General features: G+C 33.2%; 3 protein-coding genes across 4 annotated transcripts in view; 2 read left to right on the top strand and 1 right to left on the bottom strand.

Moving 5' to 3' along the window:
- The window catches only part of LOC126979067 (uncharacterized), a 377,271-nt gene that overhangs the window by 120,548 nt on the left and 233,753 nt on the right, over window positions 1-22,970 (top strand). The gene's annotated exons all lie outside the window — the stretch shown is intronic.
- Window positions 5,319-6,564, top strand: LOC126978926 (YLP motif-containing protein 1-like). Its single transcript, XM_050828052.1, has 2 exons — window positions 5,319-5,357; window positions 5,896-6,564. The coding sequence occupies exons 1-2, from the start codon at window positions 5,319-5,321 to the stop codon at window positions 6,562-6,564; spliced, it is 708 nt and encodes a 235-aa protein (XP_050684009.1).
- The window catches only part of LOC126979084 (protein grindelwald), a 35,299-nt gene continuing 24,800 nt past the window's right edge, over window positions 12,472-22,970 (bottom strand). Inside the window, exons 5-6 of one of the 2 annotated variants that reach the window (XR_007732747.1) lie at window positions 18,993-22,931; window positions 12,472-18,888 (exon numbers count right to left, since the gene is read on the bottom strand). Coding sequence is in view for 1 of the 2 variants with exons in the window: in XM_050828290.1 (XP_050684247.1) it covers window positions 22,614-22,931 (318 nt within the window). In the remaining variant the exon portion in view is untranslated. Of the gene's footprint in view, window positions 22,932-22,970 lie in introns of both variants that reach the window. The other variant, XM_050828290.1, reaches the window with a different exon arrangement.

Below are 22,970 nucleotides of genomic sequence, written 5' to 3'. Positions count from 1 at the left end.
ATAAGTCTAGTAAAGTAGAAACTCGATAAACCGTATACCGTATATTGTTGTCGTGAGAGAATCCGGATAATCGAAAGTATGAAGAAAAATGGGCTTTGTGCATATTATGTAGTACATAATATTGTGTTTATTAAGAACAACAAATACTCATCATCGAAAATCAATGTTTATTAAGAAGTTATTCGGAGATACATTTTCCATACACCCATTTATTTACTTAGATTACATTAGTACATAGTACCTACATTTTGTGTTGCCTTGAAATAAAATATTGAGTTATGTATGTACTATACAATATAACGTATAATTTGTTTACAAAATGTATTTGTAATTATATAAAATTAAAGTTTAATTGGACTTAAGATTTTTAGTAATTGTCATTTGACGTAAGCCACTTTTTCTTCATCGCTGCTATATCACGAATTCGTTTCAACTGTGGTGAACTAATAGTATCCACTCTGTTTGTTTTTCAAACCACTTCAGGGCTGGGATGGGATGAAGTGCTTCATCATGAGATGGTTCTTCATCCATCATTCACTTGTTTGCATAAATTCGACTTGTAGGTATGTAATAGGTAGCGGTTGGTAGTCAGGATAATCGTGAATGCGATTAACTGAAGGTTGGATAATTGAGTTTCTACTATAATTGAAAAATAACAACTCGCATTGGGTGTGTTTTTAGTACATCAGTTCAATGCAGTAAGACAGTTTATACACAAGATGAACTTGCCTTGTAATATATGCTGTAATTAATGTAATGAGCTTAATTTTATTTATTGTATTGTTAATATTTTTTTTTTAACCTGTTATAAGTAAAAACTGTAGATTCATTTAATTATTATATTATTACTATAAAATTAATAATTTAATTATGAATGTATTGTAATTTAATTCAATCGTGATTTAATTTTTATAACAGAAATTTTTACTTTGTAATGTACTTGCTTTTTATATAAGAATGTTATTTGCGCCTATAATTGAGGTAGCACTCAACTTGTATTTTTGTCTAAATATATATATATATTTTTGCATGAATTAGTGTATTCTTTGTTGGTGCAATAAATAAATAAATAAATACCCACTATTAACAGATTGACAGCTGATGGCGGATATAATCTTGTAAATAACGGAGATAGACGAAATCCACATCGTTTTATGCAACTATTCGCTTTCAAACTTAGCTGGATTAAACTTCGTCGCCCATCGCCTCAATGTAATTACTAATATTTCAAACTTCTGTCAAATGACTGCAAGTTTTATACTAAAGTAATACATTTAAATTGATTACTTTAACTTTAAATTCAAATGTTAAAATAAATTTCAATTTTTACTTAGGCAGTCCCACCTCTTATTACGTAGTATTTACATCATTTTTATGCTGGAAACAACACTTTACTAATTTGTTTATGTTTTTGAACTGTAACTTTTTTAATGTCTAACCTTTAGACAAATAAAGCTTATAATGTCTCACGAAAGTTTTAATAATTTATATACAGATGATAATTAATTACTTAAGCGCCAAGTTACGCTGAGAAACCATCAGCAATCACTTTAATTACGCAAACTTGTTTATAGCAGTTACCTCACGTGATTCCATTGTTATCCGCAGTTAATCAAAATTTCCTTTCGTTGGAAACAATTCAGATAAAATGTTTGTAAAACTAGGAAAAGTAGAATGAACTACGTCACATTACTTACTCATCTTTCCATCATGTTACTTATTGATCATTGATGAAGTAATTGTATCTACAAAAAAATAATTATTGTTGTTCTTTACATCAATGATACATATTATAAAGAAGTAATCTTATGGCCTTTAATCATCATGCAAATACAACAAAAACATCGTTTTTCGATATGTAGTTATGTTGAAGTTAAGTTTAAATTTTAAATAAAATGTATGGAAAATCATAAACTACTCGTGTGGCATCCCTCACTCGCCAGTCACATGCTTATTATTTCAAAAAGAGAATAACCCACTATACGGCCATATTATCTCGGGACCTCGCGGGAAAGTGAAGCCTTGTACCCCTTTCAACTCCTCGCACTCGTCCTGTTGTGTCAGTACAGTTTGCAGTTTCATTACCATTAGGTACATGTCGTGATATTTCCATGGTATCACTGCTTTTCTTTTGAAGTTTTCATTGTTACGTTTTTCTACGTTATTAGTTAAGTTAATTCTAACCGAGGCATCTATACCATAGCATCCCACTTTACTTTGCAGCATTAGGGGTAATCTACTCCAGTTTAAACGCCGAATCTGAATCGAGCGATACGGCATAAATGACATTGACGATTGACCGGACCCAAAATTGCATAAAAGCATAAATCTAGCCTCATAGGTCGTTCATTCTTCGCAATTCTGAGGGTAAGGACCTGTCTAGGTCTACTCTCTGTCTTCGTGTAGATTTTCAGGAGCCGTAGTGGTATCTCAGAAACGGATCATCTCATGGGCGATGGGCTCAATAATCGATTATTGACGATGTGCTTGCTCAGATCCCCTCCGCTGTTATCGTTGCCTTGGTTGGCTTCAATGGGCATAATACCGAATGACTTGAGTCGTTTACACCAGACTTCGAAGGGCAATCTGTGCATAATTTGCGAATGGTCTGTCCCAATTAGTTGAGTCGCCAACGCAGATCCCAGACGTGGATAGCCACATATCGTTTTTATTAGATCTTCTGTTGACTAAACTCATCCCGATAGTTGCCAGGTCTCTGTCGACACCTCTCTAGGAACGTCCAACCATTGGCTGAGTGAAATGCCTATGCAACGATTGCATCACAGAACACTAGCGACCCACCGCGTTTGGTACTGCAAGTCAGCAGATTGGGATAGACGTTCATTTTTTGCATCCTAACCTTGGGGAAAGGTCTGTTTCCTTTCAGATGATCCCAGTACCTGTGCCATTGCAGTAGACGATGTGATACTGCAGACGTCGTCAAGATCGGTGAACAGCTTTCAAGTAACTCGAATACGCAAGTTCTGGGTGTTGTCGAAAACTGCTCATGGGAACGAACCGTTTGACCGCGTTAACACAGAGCTGCTCGAGTTGCCCCGACAACTCCAGTGCTTTGAGAACGGCTAGATCACTTGGCATTGCGCAGAGATGTCGCTTCATTGCGTTTCTTCTACCACATTTATCATGAGAAGTGTTTTGAAGAGCAGTTTGGCCTAATTCCTGCCGCCGGATCCCACCTTCATACGACTGAAAGCAAATTAGGATCCCTACTATCTAGATATGTGGTGTTCCACCACATTGCGGTTTTCAAGAAATGTTCTGCCCAAGTACAACCCATGAGGAAACGAGCTTCCTTGTGCGGTGTTTCCGGGGTGATACGACAATGGTACCATCAAAACAGCACGTACACTTTTCCAAAAAGCCGGCAACGCTCCTGTGATTGCTCTGATGTTGAAGAGAATATGTATGGTGGTGATCACTTGACATCTGGGGACCCGTACGCTCTTTTGTCCCCCTCTTAAATAAAATAAGACCAATAACTTAGTGGGCAATATTTAAGTAACAGTTAAGTTTTTAAAAATATTTCTAAAGCACCTTTGCTTAGCATTAGCTTTTACTGTTTTTTTTTCAATAAATAAAAAAATAAATAAAGAAACACTTCTATCGGTTGTGTTGTTCATATTAATAATGATTAGTAATTGATGTAACTCGCACTTCACTTGATCGGTATAATGGACATATTAAAGTAGTATAGTACACTCCAACCTTGTGCACTCCGTTGCAGCTCCCCAATAGGTAGTGTTGCAACATACTAATTTATATATCAGTTTATCGATTCCTATGAAAATCTGTATGTCATGTTTGAACACGGAGAATGTATTTTCCATATTCATATTTGGCAGAACAACGTCAACAACAGATTCAGTTAGTAAGTAATGAAAGATAGTACACTAAAGTAATAGTTATTGCAGTATAGCTCTTTTCCGCTAGATGGCGCTAAAAAGCAAATTAATTTTCAGCTACCTGAAAGTATAGTGTAATGCAGTTTTCGTTTTCGCAGTACTTGCCTGGAGGTTTTAATATGACAAAAATGAAAAAAAAAATTAGGAAATATTTCTCGATATGAAATAATGTTTGACGGTTACAAACACAATGAGCTGTTTAATTTATATTATGAAATTTTAAAAAAGATTAGAGCCATATTACTAATAGGTCCGTGACAATTTGCAACGGGTAGGTATTTAGAAGAATTATTGACGTTTACTGATACCTAAAATTATACATCCCTATCCTTATCCATCCCTACTCCGTGCCTAAACTGTAACAAATACAATTACGGCCAGTAACAGGTAAGATAGATAGAAACTTCTAAACGCTCAATAACTTTCATTACTTCTTAACTATACCTACAATAACTTTTATAATAGTTTTTTTTATGAAGATAAGGGACGAGACGAGCAATACGTTCAGCTGATGGTAATTGATACGCCCTACCCATTACAATGGAGCGCCGCTCAGGATTCTTGAAAAACCCAAAAATTCTGAGCGGCACAACAATTGCGCTCGTCACCTTGAGGCATAAGATGTTAAGTCTCATTTGCCCAGTAATTTCACTAGCTACGGCGCCCTTCAGACCTAATCACAATAATGCTTACACATTACTGCTTCACGGCAGAAATAGGCGCCGTAGAAAAATTGCCGTGTGTTACAATTACATGCTTGAACAGTAATCGAGTGTTTTTGTCTCTTTTATCGACAGTTATGAAAATAGTGATAAAACACACTTCTTGATAACGGTTTACGTATTCCGACACCCCGGAATATGAATGTTATGCTCTTTATCTTTGAATACCTCGCAGGCTGATTGATATCTTACAAATATCAATTTAGTTTTAATATCCAAGTCCTGTCGTCCTGAAAACACCGCACAAAGCAGCTTATCTACAGCTTGATTGTACGTAGAAAAAAGTTTCTTGGAAAATCACACTGTGGAGATACGCCAAACATCCAAATGGTGAGGTGATGATGTCCTAATTTGTGGTGTATCCTGCAAAGTTTTAGGTTAATTAGGTCAAACATCTGATCGGAACATTCCGTGATACATACGGTAGAAGACACACGGAGAAACGAATTCACAACACCCAGTAATCTAGGCGTACACAGAACACTTTGTCTCCGACAATTCCAGTAGATCTGCATTGCATACTGTCAAATAGATGGAGATGATACTGTGGTGCATCAGACCAGCAATTCTCCATAAGTGCGCTTTATAAGGATAGAATGTGGACCAGCTTAAAGTATTTCCGGCTCTTTTTATGACGCCCAGCTCCTTCAAAGCCTTGCCGAAGAATTATGGAATGACTCGGATCAAGATGATAATGTGGTTAAATTTAATAGCTGGAATTTAACTGACGGAGCATAATATTAGTTTTAATTATCATTAATTTACTGTAGTAATTAATAATCAGCTCTAATAGTCGTCAACGTCTTCCTTCCAATGCTACACGACAATAATAAGAAAAGTTTGCGTATTTTGCATCCCATTGTTCCGCGGAAACAATAAACGAGACCTCATTGTACGTCTAAAAAAGTCCTTTTATTGTTAACACTGGACATAGTGAGAAATTTCAATTTTAAATTACAGCTTCAGTCGTCATCAGTGTGCTAAGAAAAATTAAAATTAAACAAATATGAAAATGGCTATACAGGTGATTATTTTAGAATATATATTTGTTATTTTAATCTTTCAACAACTATTTTTTGCATATTAAGCAATATTCAAAAAAATATTACGTAAAATTAATAATTTTTTTCATAATTCTTATAAGTACTCTGATTTGACAAGACAACAGAAAGTGGTTCCAATATCGTTAAGAACTTGTCAATATATTTTTAATTTTCCAGATTTACCTTTTGCTGAAAGTGCTAGAAATGGATGCCACTGTGGATGGCATTAGTTATCTTGATGACATGAAAAATAGATATCTGATTGGCAAACCATTACCTGGAGAAGATCCATGTAATCCACTCTATTGGTATCCGAAGAATATTCCTGAATATTGCTATTACAAAATACCAGAAAAACCTAAAATACCTAATAATACACCCCAGCCCTTACCAATTCCACTACCAATACCTGTACCTCATTTACCACAGCCACCTCCTATAATGCCCATGCCACCACCTATCTTACCACCACCTATAGTACCCCCAATACCACCTATAGTACCCCCAATACTACCTATAGGACCTGGTATGTTACCCATACCACCACCACCATTAATGGTGCCAATCAATTCGCCCTTTTTGCCAATACCTCACTTACCATACGGAGTACATCCTCCCTTTATTCCGCCTCCGCTATTTGGACAAAACTACGTTCCAGCCCCTCAGCTGGGCTTCGTGCCTGGTATATCAGGGATGGTTTCTCATGATGGAGGGATCAATGTTTTGCCGTTCTCTGATGCTTATTCAGATATGTTAGAGAAACATAAAAATAAAATGATAAGAAAGAAAATTCAGCGTGTGCTTGACAGCTACGAGAACTTCCCTAGTCGTAAATACTACAGGCGTTTGAAACAATTAAAAACACGTTTCAGTTAGTTGTAAAAGTGATTTTTATTGTATGAATCAATTTTAATGTTTCATTATTATTTCTTTGAAACAACTTTTAGCAACAACGTCACACTACTGTCTTCAAAGGTAGTTTTAGTGATAACACAGCTAAATGCTGGAACAATATACCGCCACCTTTCAAAGCCTCATTATCTGTTAACACCCTTAAATTAAAAATGAAAACATATGTATTAAATGAAATTAGTATTCCAGCATTAGTTGCGTTCAATGAGACTAGGAGCTTTTTGTTTTGTTTTATTTTATTAATTGTCATTATTAGGTATTATTTTGTTTTAATTATAATTACTTTTTATATGTTTGTTCTTGTTTTTAATTTAGTGAGGATAGTAATAATTTAATTCAGGCGAGGGCGCACCTTGAGGTTCCTGTGTCACACGGGGGTCATAGAAGATCAGCGTTACAACACACCACGTTTTTCTATATTTTTAAGTTACTTCATTTTGCTATCTTTGTGTGTTTTGAAATAGATGTTTGTATTTTTTTTAACTCATTTTATTAGATAGAAGACTCCGATCAAAATTGGTTCAAAAATACAGCCATTATTTGCTAACGGGTCTCATTATACGTCTTTCTATTATCTTATATATTATTTTATAAAAACATTAAATTATTACTAGGATTATATATCACAAAATTTTAATGAACTACTTTTTGTGACTGGCTGTAGGGAGCTATGGAAAATAGTTTTTCATATCTGAGTAATAAGCCTTATATTTGTAAATACACCTTTATCTAAATGTTATGAGTTATCTTAACTTAATCTAGTAGTTAGTATCTTAATCCTCTACATGAGGCATCTCGCCGTACTCTGAAACCAGAGTGGAGCTCTCAACAACTCCTGAGGACGCCTCGTGTAGAAGCAAAACACGAGTCGAATTGGTTAAAGACGAATCTTAGCGGAATTAGCTTAGCTTAGAATTAAAAAAAATTATGGATTTTTACAAAATAACATCATTCCACAAGGCTGTGGAATGAGCTTCCTTGTGCGGTGTTTCCAGAACGATACGACAGCGCTAAAAAGTGATAACACCCTCCTTAAAGCACGGCAACGCTCTTGTGAATGCTCTAGTGTTGCGAGATAATGTGGGCGGCGGTGATCACTTAACACCAGGTACGCTCGTTTCTCTTCCTTTTCCACCATTAAAAAAACGCCAAATCCAGTAAATTTTCATAAATACACCTTTTCATAGTTCCTGTTAGTAGGAGGGTTATATGATAGAGGACTGAAAGATACATATAACTATGCTCTCGTAATTGCCTTGCATGCCAGCAAGATATAGACCTGCAGTATTTTTGTAGTTTTTGTAAGAGAATATTGAAGCTTAAATCACTTAAAATCAGGTGATCCGCAAACTAGTCTGGTACATTAACTCCATAAATAACATCGTACTTCCAAGACAAGACTTGAGTCTTTTCAACATAAGGTATAAGCCAGTAAATGTATCTTTCTTCGAGTGTATATTATAGCAAAGGATCTCTATGGAAGCAGACAAGCCAATTTTGCATAATGCAAGATAAAGTAGATTTCGTGAAGTAAAAATACGATTATCGTATATTTTTTAAAGAGAATATAAATGATTTTCTTAAACTAACTTACTTTATTCTATCTATTTTGATATTTACCAAATAATAAAACATATCATGAATATTTTCAAACCTAAAACAACCATTAATTTGTAGATAGCTGCAACATTTCCAAATACTCGCTGACTGCGCCAAATTTAATTTAAAACCGCGACATTAAAATCGAATATTCAATTCACTTATAACCTGAAAATGTGAGCTTAACCATATAGCGTTACCGATATAAATGGGTTTGTTCATTATATTATATCTATAAATAATATAATATCTATAATATCTTTGGTATAAGCACAATATAAGTAAATTATGCATTCGATGTCTTATGCACTTTTTTTTTGAAGCGAAACCTTCTTTAGCGGCGTTGATGACTTTACTTGGGATGGGTATAAAATGTTAAACTCGCTTCAGGACACGTGGCCTGATCGAAAATTCGTAAGACAATCGTTGAAATTTTGGATGAAACAACACTAACAACTTAATGATCATACAGTCATTGGAGCAGTGGTTGAATCTTTGTGATTTAAAATCCGAAAACCGTGAGGTCAAGGTATCAAATCTAATCCGTGAAATATTTTTACAGTTTAATTATTTGGTTTTTAGCTTTGTCATAAGCAAAGACTCTCCCTAAGGCGACAGTTAGACTTGTAGTTCTTTGTTCAAGTTTTCACTTCTGCCGGCACTCCCGGAACGCAAACGGTATTTTTTAAAATAAGGACTAACGAATATACCTGTCGGCAAGTGGAACATCAAAATTATTCAATTTTTAAGTACTAACTACACCTATATTTAACGGTTTTGGTGTGTATACAGGCTCACTAAGCATTCCAACATAATCCTCAAAGTGAGTATAGATGTGCACTGTAATCGAAATTGAAACTGTACTTCACCACAAAATATCTCTCATGCCTACTGCTAGTAGTACGGGTGGTGAGTTCCCAATTCTAGATCCTTCCACTTGACCGCATACAACAAACAGAACCTCGAATCATCGACGATCGAATTCGAATCGGCGTGAATGTTGACATTTCGTAAAGATTTGCGCATGGGGTAGTCTAGAAGGAGAGAATTAGATTGACAATCAAATAGCGATTATTTAACTATTAATGATTTTATGCTTTACATAAAGAAATTATCATTTGGTGACTAAATTGGGTTTCAATTATGATGAAAAATAACGTCTTGCACTAACTAACGTTGTGCATTTTTGAACACTTTATCAGTATAAAAGTACTAACATTTATGTGGATTATTTTTATTTTATTTTATTAGGAAAATAAACAGTATTACATGGCATAAAAAGGTTTAAAAAAAGTATACATCTATTTACCATTGACAGTTTTCGCATATCAGAAACTATAAGCGTGTTACAAATAATGAACAAAAATACAAAAAAAAATCAAGGAGTAATACTATAAACATATATAGATATAATACACGAAGACAAAATGAATGGAAATCATAGTATTCAGCACTCAAGAGAACACGCACTCATCAAACGCTTCGTCAATGTACTTCTTAAAGCGTCTGGTAACGTATTGAATGGATCAAAATCAGGCAAATCAACTAATATCTGATTTATTGCTTGATTGCTACCTTATAAAATATGAATGTTGCCTGTAATTAGTACTAAAATGAGGAACGTATATTGTACATTTTGTTCTGGTGTAGTTATTGGGCTCTTTGATACCAATTTGTGATGTTAATTTAGAAGAATCAATCTTGGAGTGAAGTAACTTGAGTAAAAAACAGTATCAGCCATTTCATGTCTTATTAAATAATCTGTATTATATTTCACACTTATATTGTTAATATCTTAAAAAACTTTTTTCTAGTCTTTTAGTGTGAACTTCATATTGAGGGTTCCAAACCTGAGTACAATATTCAAGGTTCAAGTTAAATACAATATTAATTTATTGCGCTATCGTACATAAAAAATACAATTTATATTACATAAAAAAATTAACACTTCAGAACTATTACAATTATTTTAGATTAAAAAGTTACTTTAGATTAAAAAATCACTCAGAAAAATAAACTTTTATCCATAATTTCAACGACTGTCTTACTAATTTTCTATCACGTCACGTGTCCTGACGAGAGTTTAAGAATTTATACCGGTAAAGAAATTTTCACTTCAAAAATCACAAATGGCAAACGAGACTTTTCTTTCTATGCCAAAAGTAGGAGAAATCCCAGACACACCAAACAAATCAAATGAAGCATGAAAATGTACGAACATTAATGATAGGTCGTAGTTTATTATGGCTTACTGTACATAACTGTGAATTATTTTAATTATCAATCATATCATATCAAGACGTATTATTTATTTTTTCCTCTACGGTAAGTTGAAGTATGAGACCAATATGTTTCTCGACTCTTGACTCAAAGCCCAGTCTCGTGCCTGATTTTGGCGAGACGGCGCGTCCTGAGGAAGCCTCGTGTAGAGGCGAAACACGTGTCGAATTGTTTTGGAAGCAAATATTGGCGGAATTAACACTAAAGAAAGCTTAAATCATTTGTATAATTATGGATTTCCGCAAAGTGACGCCTAATTCAATAAATTTTCTTAAATTAAAAGTGCCTGCATCTTTGATATACTAAGATACTCCATTGCAATGTGTACACTTTAGCCTTCATATGTTCTTGTTTTCAGTCCATAATTGGTCGTTGGTTTTGGTAGTATGAAGTTATCATTATTGTGTCTATTTTTGTATTTGTTTCTTTTTTTGTAAATGTTAAAACTAATAACAAATTGTTGTTCATAACATATTTGTCTTTTTTTTATTTAACAGAAATTTTATTACAAAGAGAATAATATATAAGATAATTTTAGCTTTTAAAAGTATATTTATTTCATATCCGCGTGAAAGCCGTGGCCAACAGACAGTATATTATAGAAAAACATTATGAACAACTGAAAGAGTATGAGATTATTTTATGTTTAATTAAAAGGAGAATTATTTTAATTGAGTACAAACGAGTTTGCTTCGTGCAATCATTTTATAATCGACTTGCATTGTAAAGTTAAAATATTAATTATAGTTTGCTGCTGCTAGCAACCACTGCATGTCAATGTAAATTTAATTACATAGTCCTTTCAACAACATCGCCCTCGAAATGTTTTTGTGTATATGATTCAAATTTTCATAAATTAATTGAATACTTATTAGATTGTTTGGTTAAAGCAAATGTTTTGATGAAAATCAACAAAGAGCTTTACATTAGTGTAATAGATTGGACTACTTTCAACATCCAAATTGATGTTTATTGCAAACATTTTAGTGGAATAAAATGAGTGTGCTTTATTATCACATAATTTAAAGCTCAATAATGATATTATCGTCTACTAATGTTTCTACTAATCTATATATATGAGAATCAATATTATGTCTTCCTCAGAAACATGGCTAAAATATTTATTGAAATCTAACGACTTCTAGAGTAATATCTCAAGAAAAATAAAAACTCTTTTAAAAATAGCAACTAGAATTAGATGAATTATACAGATTTTGTGGAAGTCTTTGGGGGAGGCCTTAGTCCAGCAGTGGACGTCTTCCGGCTGATGATGATGATGATACAAGGATTTTATTGTACAAAGGTACATTGTTTGATGGGTCCACTTGCGGAAAGCGCGTACACAATTCTTAAAGGCCGGCAACGTTCCTGTGATTGCTCTGATGTTAAGTACAAAAATATGTAGGCGACGGTGGTCACTTAAAATCAGATGAGCCGTACGATAATTAGTCCTGTTATTGTATAGAAAAATAAAGCGTTTTTGGGAAATATATTTAAAATTGAAAAGTTTAAAAGCATTTCAGTATTTTGACTTCATCATCATCACCATCAGCCAGAAGACGTTCACTGCTGGACAAAGGCCTCTCAAAAGGTCTCCACGACGAACTGTCCTGCGCTGCCCTCATAAAACGTATTCCGGTGATCTTGACCAGATCGTCATTCCATCTTGTGGGGCGAATAACAACACTGCGTCTTCCGGACATGGTTGCCATTCGACTTTTCTGCCCCACCAGCCATCTGTTCGTCGAACTGTGTGCCCTGCCCACTGCCACTTTAGTTTTGCAATTATTTGAGCTTAAATGATTGATTCATTTCAGGTTTTTGACTTAACAAGGTTCAATCTATTAAGCGACTATGGCGCAACAGGTAGACCGTTGGCTCTTATCAAGGTGCCACCGATTCGATCCTGGCAAGCCAAATTAACTAATGTGATTCCTCTGGTGACCCATATGCTCGTTTGTCCTCCTTTTCCACAAAAATAGAAAAAACAAATAATTATTTATAATTTATTTTATGCTATAATTGTAAATAACACTATGATAAAAGACTTTTATAATAAGTAGGTAGTAGATTATATATTCTGAAATGTGTCTATTAAGTAATTATATAAACAATGACAAACCTTATCCATAAGTCTTGTTACACTGTAAAACTAACCTATGATATATTATAAAACTTATAAGTATTAAAATTTTCTTATCTAATGGACGGAATACCTGAAGGCTCCAAAATTTACAAGTATCATATTATTATCTAAGTAACTATTCAGTGCACCTTAACACAAACATTCTAAATTAATTTTTAATTAACAATTATTAATTATTTTTATCACATAACATATTAATAATTATAAATCATTGAAAAGCTGATCTTGATTCTTGACTCTCTTTACGTATAGATTAACTTTAATTTGCTTCTAGTTCTAGTGTATATTTGTTATTATATGTTTCAAAAAGTACTTTAGTTTTTTAATATAAACAGCAGCCAGATTCTACGCGGAGAGGATAAGCCTGGATAAAATCGATAATGTAAAATCAGCAAACATTCCTGATAATCATGAAGATCCACTGTTCCATGAGTTTATTACAAAAAATATGATTGGTCTTTGTGGAATATTGAATTATATTTCTCCATTAATGGTTATTGAAAAATGTTCAAAACGCTACACAAGACAATAAGTAACAGAAACAATAACTGGAAACGATGGTAATCCACTATATCACCGCAGATACACAGATGACAATAGAAGCTCAACAATAGTGAAAGTGAACCAACAGGACATGGAATTTTATAATCGTTGGGTTGTTCCGTTTAGCCATTACACTCAAAGACACTTAAAGCACATAAAACGTCGAATTTTATCAGTCCGTGAAATCTAAATGAAGGCAACCACGTCTTAAAATGTCGGTGTCTATTTCACCAATATGCTGTTAATATGTAAGTGAAAGACAGAGCGATAGACTGAAGAACTCTTCTGTCAGCAACTTACGTTGGAAGTCCTCGGCAAGCTATGTCACGTATTACAGACACGTGTTTGTAATGGTATCCAGCTTGCTGTGAGCAAATTAATGAACAACAGCATCGAAGCCACAATTTTAAAAGGGAATGATAGAGGCAAATACGTTTTGATTCCACGCGTCCCTATGATTCGGAACGACATGTCATTCGACTTGAAACGGTTACAATTTCTAGTACGGCTACTGTCTGTGATATCAAAAAATGAATGCAACGGCAGTCATTAAGTGTTTGGCTTGTCATGGCCATCTGTATGTCGCCTGTACCCGAGTCGGAAAACCATCACTATTATTTATTTACGCGCCAGGAAACAAAACTAACAATGTTGTGTATCAACAAGCATTAGGTACAATAAACAATATGTTACTGATATAATAAAAAATAACATATAATTATTATTTTATTATTCCGTTTCAGTTTGAATTAGATTAGAAGACAACGTCTGTCGGGTCAGTTATAATGTCTATAAGAGATTTCGATCGTTGTATTCATCAACGGAATCAATCGGAAACATAAAGGCCTAGAGACTTGAATTTTGGTTGAAATTTTTTCATGTAGAGGTCAGTAACGAGTTAAGTTTTTTTTGGCAACGGGGACTGTGGTGGCATTAGTACATAATATATGGACCATTCAGAAATACGATTTTGTTTTATATATTTGTTTGTTTCAGATAATAAATTAATTTGTTTTGTATTTTGAATAGAACAACATCTGTTGGATCAGCAAGTTACAAATAAAAATATATTATTTTGTATGTCGAAATTGAAACTACTAACTACAAACGTATAATATATATAAACGTATTAAAGCAAGTTTAATTAATAAATGTATCATATTATACTTAATGTTATAATTAATACCTAAATAACTATGCCCAAAGAAAGAGCGATGTATAAATTATATCAAAACTTAGCCTATTTAAGTGCCACGCTGCCGCAGTTTTCATTGTAACCCTAAAATAATAAAAAAAGTTTACAAAAACACATTTATGAGATTAATTATTAAGCTGAAATTGTATCCTATATCATAGAAGGCTTACAGTATATTGCACTATATTTCTAAAGCGATTAAAATTAATTAGCATTACATTTTATGTGGAAAAAAAGCTCACTAAATAGTTTATGTAGAAAAGCCTGTCAAAGGTAGCGACTAACAATATGCTAAATATATCTTTAGCTTCTTATTCGTATGATTCTAATATACACAAACACACACGAGCCCCTTTCTCTTTATACACAAATAGAAAGTAATTACTTCTAACAAAATTATGCTCTACGCAATAATAAACTTACTTTAGTAAAATATGCTAAAAAGGGTACTTTGTATCCGTCGGCATTCAGTTTCGTATTTGATCAGCGCCCATAAATCAATACAGACGCAATACAAAACCAACATAATCTATTAATAACTTGCTGTAAATAATTTATAAGCCAGACATAACAAGTAAGCTCTTTTGAAAAGTCTGCTTATTACAACCTGATAAATACAAACTTATTAAGAATCAACGGTAACTCGACGCTCTCTTGCAGTACACGAGAGTTGCCCGAGGGAGTAATTTAATATTCTGTAAAATTTTATCTCGCGTCGAAACTTTTATACACATCAATCACAGAATAATATACATTTTATAATAAGAACTACTTAAAAATTAAGCATAACGCTTTTAATTTTCCACATTTATAACAGCACATTTGAAGCAGTCGATATTATTCACAATTATTATGAGTGATAAAAGAATTAAATTAAAAGAAAAAATGTTTCATTTTTTAAAATCGTCGCCTTAGGGACTACGCGCACTTATTCAGCTTCATTCGCGTTTCGCTGAACGATTTTGGTCACACTTATACAGCTCTGCTTCTATCAGCCGCGTACGGAGTCGTAAGAATGAGAATAATAACTGTAAATCATGTCTGCACTCTTTAATCTTTGCGTGCAAAATGATTACGTCAAATCAATGCAGGAACAATACAGGTCGCAACTTGTAGACAAGGAATCGCGAACCATCCCTGTAAAGAGCTGTTCGCCGGCGAACAGCGCTGTACGCCGCGGAACAGCGCCGAAAGGTCTCTATAGCATTCGCATAATAAAAACACATTTATCCTCATTTTATGCTGGTTTGCCGCGAAAGCAGACTGGACGCGGAAAGCTGAATCGACGCGTACACGTCTCCATTCAAAATTGTTGTTTTCTATGGACAAAAGCTGAAAAGAGCTGAATAAGTGCGCGTAGTCCCTTACTAACATAGTAAAATTAATTACTATTTTCTATACACATTAAAGTACAACTTGAAGCAATGTTTCCAAATACTCACCGACTACAACACTTATGTCGAATATTCAATTTATTATTGACTTGAAAATAAAAACTCTACATAAATGTGTAACAAATATTGTACGGCAGTTTAACTAGTGACCAAATTTATTAAAAAAAATCATAAAAGTGATGACATCATCTATAAAGTAAACGACATTTGACATAAATCCGAAAAAAAATATCTTATTTAAACTTGTAATTCTAATAATATTTATTTTAATATCTTTATTTTGTATATTTGGATGTAATTTTCTAAACAAAGGTTGGAGGCGGGATTTTTGAAGCCATATAATAATGTCTTAACAATGACACAATAAACTATACGTTACATGTAAACATAATAAAAAATTGGTTTATTCATTTGTTATTCCTCAATAGATATATTTATATTATGATGACTTGAAAAACAGACGCTAAAAAGCGATGGTAAGTTTCAATTTTAAAAGTTTTTGTCTTTATCTTACCGTTGAAATGCAACATATTCACATTTTAAAATTGAAGTCACATGGCGTTTTGAATAAGACAGACAGAGCTTGTAAGTAAACACCTAAGAAAAGAATATTGTTAACATACTTTGAACAACTAATTTAACTACTCATTATAAACTTAAAACTATATCTTACGCTAATGGAATGTTAATGTATGGACGGTCATTTATTTCTCTAATTATTCTAGATAAAATAAATCTATAAATTCATCAAAGAGACAGTTCTTATTACAATGTGTTTCTTTTGTGATGAATTCTCTCCCTTTTTAAGTCTTGATGAATTATTTTTAATATCAGACTGAACAACTTTCTTATATATGTATTCATTAATTGTAACGAACAGTGTTGTATAGATGTAATGCGTATTAATAACAGATTGCCAAGCATCATAATTGACAAGCCATCTTCAATTACGTCAGGTGTTAGGCAAACACGCCACAGGTCGATATCCTGTCACAGGTAATAATTAAGCCGACGCTCCGCATGTGTCCCCATCTGTCTACATTTGTCTCTCTCTATGTGTGCAAAATTACAATCATCTGCATTGATTCCTCTAATAATTCTGGTTATAGGTAACTGTGATTTCTGTACATTTGCTGTAACATTGAAATATTGTTTTACTTATGCTGTTGAGTATTTGTGGGGAAAGCAGACAGACACTGATGAAAATAAAAAGCTCTACAATACAACGAACACATTTTAGTAATTTAAGTAAAGTAAATAAATTTTGGTGATAAAAATGCCGTCATTTTACAATTTGATTTGGTTACTGCAGCGTACTGATGTAGGTATCTATACAAGTGTGAGACTTCATAGAGACATGTTGGATGCTACCATAGAATCTAATTTTTTTCATACAATATTAATTTCATACAACATGCAATAAAAAAATTTTTAACGGTAATTAACAGGACAATTCAGAAATTTAATTGTAATTCCAGATTCGCACGTTACGAATTATCGTTATAATTCTATGAGCAATAATTCCACTTGATTTTCTTTTATTTTTTTAGTGTTTGTTTATTTAGTGCATAAAACTTTAATAAACACTCACTATGCTATTACAAAAAAAAATTAACATGTGTTGAACACTTATCTTAAAAAAGTTATATTATGTGCCTTTCTGTTGTTCAGCATTAAACAATGTTTAAACATTGCTCATCACACGAGTTGAAGCTTGTGTAAGGTGTGTCTAACGGATAGATCATATTATTATGGAAGATAGACAGATAGATGATATCTGCCAAAAATTTCGTTCCGTTCCTTTTGTTCCTGAACACTTCAGTTTATGTTGTGCTTAACGACGTAAAACGACTAGTTGTTGTCAAGGTGTTAAGCACAAGCTAAACACTGTTTTGTAATAGAAAAAGATATGCTCCATTTTAGACGTCGTTATTGTTAGGTTACCGACGCTGTTATACATAGTTAGGTCACTGTTTAACAGAACACGTGTCAAAGCCATGTTGAAAAATTTTTTTCATTTCTCATACTCGGAAAGTAATGTTGTTTTGATCTGATTATTAGGTGGAAAATGCTGCTTCCCTCCGTAGAGAGGGAAAAACTCATACAAATTACTTCCCACCCAAGGGCTGGAATAAACTTTGAAAATAGAAGTGCTGTCAGCTATGAAGAGTTTTATGTAAAAAAAAAACAATCAAAAGAAATGCCATGTGACTTTCTAAACAGCCAGTGTAAACTTGGCGCAAACTTCATTACGCGGTAAGTTCCATATTTGAAATTTAAAAAGTCGACATAAATTAGCGGGATACTAATCTGTGCATTGAAAATAAAATAACAAGTTTTATTTTTCTCATATTCGAAATGAAAAGTAGAGTGTTTAAATCGGGTAAAAGAATCAATTCCTACTCGGACTATAGCCGACCTCGCTGCGCTCGGGCGTCTAAATACCTCGGGAATTGATTCTTTCGACCCTCGGTAAACAATCTACTATTTTGTGATAACCGTATAACACCGTCAGTCTTTACAAACATATAACAATAATGACAAGCACATTACAACATCAAATAACACACACATAATAATTGTTCCTCTTGCCTGATGCGTCTTATATTAAATCGTGATTAAAAATTTTACTCTTTAAATTAATATTATTATCTGCTGATTAATATTTATATCTAAGTCACATCAGTCAAATTTAACCCAGCACATGGACGTCTTCAACTTAACAAAACAAAAACAAGAACAAGACAAACATTGACACCAAATCAAAGAATTACCTCAGCTGACATATTTATTCACTATATTTCTAAATCGAGTTGAACTCGCTTGAAAAGACAATACAATTATTTCTAACTAAATCATAATATTTAATCAATATCCATAAAACAAATCTTATTTAGTGTCTTGTTATTTAGCATAATTACAAATAACATAATATAAGATACCAAATTCTAACGCATCAGAAAACGACCTAAGACCTTATAGTATCGTGTTACAAACTCAATCACATCACACGCTTCAATGCATGCCATACATAAATGTATAAGAAACTACGAACGAGATTAGTAAATTTTAAAGTATACATAAGTATCAGATAAATATTTGATTATCTTTAATCATATACTTCTTAATACCTTTTCTTAAATCTATTCCATATTGTTTAGCGTGAGAAAGGATAGCCTTTCCGTACTAATGCTTTTTGTCTGATTGAAAAGTAATTTTTTAACTTTTTTAATACATTATACTTATCGCACAAGTGCTTCTTTTCTTTTGAAATGGTTGTTTTTTTTAATACAATTGCTTAAAATGAATACTTTCCCATATGTGTTACCGTGCGGAAGCTATTATTTTCTACGTTTCAGTATTCCGAAACATTTTGTGCAGTGCGTTTTACATCTTATATAAAATTATTGCTATTTGAATACACGTAATACTAGTGAATACACTTCTATATCACTTAACATATACATTATTCTGTGATACATTTTGAGCTATACTAAATTACATCATACTATAGCTTATCTATTCATAATATACAAACATCAAAATATTTAAAGGTAAATAGTGAATTGTGAGAAAAACAAGTATTAAAACTCATGAGTTGTATAACTCGATCAATACAAACTTAATCACCTTAAAATTATTGTAAATGTCAAAATCAATCTTTTGTTTCTTCAATACATTAATTAAGTATTTCAATCTTATGAGTAGTAATAAGACGGCCCTCTACTACTAACAGATAAAATAAATGACTTACAAGTAAATTTAATTAATTGTTGATGATAAATGTTTGTGATGTGCTGTAATGGCCATGACTTTGAATAAGTTTTGTGTAAACACTCACACATCGCAGATACACCTCCACTATTTAATTATCAATGTAGCAGGTACAGGTTTACAATATCCTTAGAAAACGAATTATAATTACGTTATGTCAGTAACATAATAAACACGAAATGGAACTCTAGAAATACAACTGAAACTCTAGAAGTTCTTTGAATCCGAGTATATTAAAATGTAAAGTATTTCCAAGAAATCTCGGAGTCCCGTAATATAGATATTGCAAGAACGTAATATTAAATACAGCACATTAATTAAAGTTGCTTAGTATGTTTGACAAACAGTAATATCTTCTGATACTGAGCCTTTTTGTAATTTTAAATTAAAAATCTTGTTGCACTCCCCAACGAACAAGGTCGTAAGCGCAATTAGCATATTATTTTTTATATCTTAATGAAATATAAATACAATTTGTAGATAATTTCATTTTCTTGTTTATTGAAATGATTTTTCCCTCAGAATATTAAAGTTTGCGCATAACAATTTTACGTATTTGTTAATTAGTAATCACTGATTCTTGCAATTCAATACATTCAAGAGACAGTCTATACTACGGGCAGACAAACAGACGGCGGAGAGACAGAACTGACTGACTAATATAAAAAATTGTACTTTTTTCGCGCTACAATTTTTGATATTCGTCGTGCAAAATCAATATCAATATATAAAAGGTAACATAAGGCCCTGGGGCCTACTCCTAAAATCGATATGCGCTAAATCGTGGCATTAGTCGTGTCGAATCCTACTCTTAGTTACATCGTATTCAATGTCGAAACGATGATTGAACGAACGAAACATTATTCGATATTATCGGTCCTAACCCTACTCTTGGTTGAAAATGTCAGAGACGAATATTCGAATTTCACAAATAATCAAACGTCACTTTTACGATAATCTCAACGACACCTTCTAGGCTGTCGATGCTATTATCGTTTCAAGTTGTATAGATATATTTGCCATACAATATACATACTTAATAAATATTATTGAAATAATTATATGTGATTTACTATTCAACAGGGTTTTTTTATTACTAAGTCATTTAAGTCATTTTGTTGATCGTTTATGCGTAGAAATAATGCAAATAGCCTTCTGAGAAATAGGAAGTCGACGAGAACTAAAGAAGAAAGAAGAGTCGAAGAGTTACTTTTTCTAACATTTTATTATGGCAAGCAAGCAATTGACAGAAGCATCTGTCGTAGCTTGGACCGGCCGCAGGATTCGAGGATTGGCAGCAAGCATGGGTACATCCGTTGAACTATCAAGTGTGACACCGTTCAACAAGCAAGTAGCTGTGCGAATATATCAGAAACTAAGTATTGGGTACATCCGTTGAACTATCAAGTGTGACACCGTTCAACAAGCAAGTAGCTGTGCGAATATATCAGAAACTAAGTATGAGGGCACCTCTCAGGGCTACGATAGTAAGAATTTTATTTGGGACTACTGGGACTGGAAGTCCAGTAGCAGCGCTATCAGCTGCCATGTTACACTTGTTAGCCTGGTCTAAGATGAACCACATAAGGATGGTGCAAGATTACTTATTTGGGCGATAACATACAAAAGCTCTTCAGCGAGACCAATTTGTACTATTGACATGCAGTAGGATCATATTTGCATAGTTCGTTTGCCAACTATCAGGGTGATACACAAGAGACAGCTGGAAGTGCGATTAAGAAGATTGTGCGAGATTATTTCTATAGTCTTGAGAGAACTGGTCAATTGGTGATACAAGCTGCTCAGTATACCTACTACAATGGATCAGCGGCTTGTGGAAAATATTTCTAAAGCTGATCTTTTGTTTCAACAACAGATAAATGATCTAGATGTGAAGGTTAAGACATTACTAAGAGAGTAATCACTTGACAAAGCTATAATTATTATAGCACATATACATTATCCGCAAGTTTTGTATTATTTATTCAATTTTAAATTTTCATATTATATTCATTATATATTTTGTTAAGATTTACATTATGTGTAAATGATACCAAATTGGTGGTGCAAAGTCTGGCATGGTCCTTAACGCCTAAACTATATTTTGACTTTTGACACTTAACAGCGACATAGCACAGATAATGTTTAGGTTTGAACATATTTCATTCACACTAAAATCGTAAAAAAATCAAAATATTAGTCTATGGTAACGATAAACGATAAGGAATTCGAACAATTGTTAGAGTAGGATAGTTGCGATATATTCGGAGTATTGTCGTATCGTTCCGAATGTATCATTGTCGATTTTGCGAGTAGACCTCCAGAGACTTGAAATTCGGTAGGAATATTCCTTCCGTCGAGTAGAGGCTCAAGGAGCAAGACGCCGTAAAATCGGGATCATATTTTACTAAGACCCCGCTGTCTGTCCGTCCATCAGTCACCAGGCTGTATCTCAAGAATCGTGATAGTTAGGCAGTTGAAGTTTTCAATGATTTAATATTTAAACTATTTCATACAAAATAAAATTATTGTACATATCTTTTTCATCTCATCTTGATAAATTTTTTATGATAAACTAAATAAACGCTTCCGATAAAGTATCCAATCAAATGGTTGGAACGGTTAATTTAATTATTATACTTTTAATATTTTCATAAACAAACTGATTTTGATATTACGACTTTTTTTGAAGGGGAGTGCGCTATAAGTATCGCATTGAATCTTTTTATATATGGTACAGTTGTAGGCCAAAATTTATAAACAATAATTTCATTCAACAAAAAAAATCGCTTTCTTTTATATATATAATTAAAAAAAATACTCCTAATTCATCCGCTTGAAATATTGCAACAAAAATGTATTACTGTTTAGAAATTCCTAATTCATGTTTATTGTAAAAATATTTTGACTAACTAAACATAGTCAAATATTGGTGAGAATTAGCACCACTTTCAATTAGTCAACGAAACAAGATTGTTTGATGATATAAATAGCAATAGACACTTGAAAATTAGTTCTCGTCACATTCTGGTATTGTCTCAAACATTTTGAAGGTCACACCACCAAAACTAACAGCCGCAACTCAGAACTTGTGACTAGCTGCTGGCTGCCCAGGTGGAGTAACATTCATCCCCATATTGTCATAAGAAAAATCCAATGTTGTGTCTTCAGCAGGATGCCTATTGCTTGTGATCGCTGTGCTTACTGTTTTTGGAGTCGTTGCCCCCTGACTTTTCTCTGTCTGAGTTCTTGTATCTAAGTCTCTGACGTTTAGGGGTTGGTTCTGTCTTTTAGGGGGCTCAGGGTTTCGTATCTCTAATTTCAAATCGTGTTTCGGTTTCGGCATTTCTGCATGGGGATTGTGATGAGTAAGGTCAGTTGGGTATTGTTTCACACGGTTCTGAAATTTTTAATGGTAATAAGTATTCTACAATTGATA

This window comes from Leptidea sinapis, chromosome Z (genome assembly GCF_905404315.1).
Source record: "Leptidea sinapis chromosome Z, ilLepSina1.1, whole genome shotgun sequence".
Lineage (NCBI taxonomy): Eukaryota > Metazoa > Arthropoda > Insecta > Lepidoptera > Pieridae > Leptidea > Leptidea sinapis.
The sequence above is the reverse complement of the archived record's forward strand: the minus strand, read 5'-3'. Positions and strand labels throughout refer to the sequence as shown.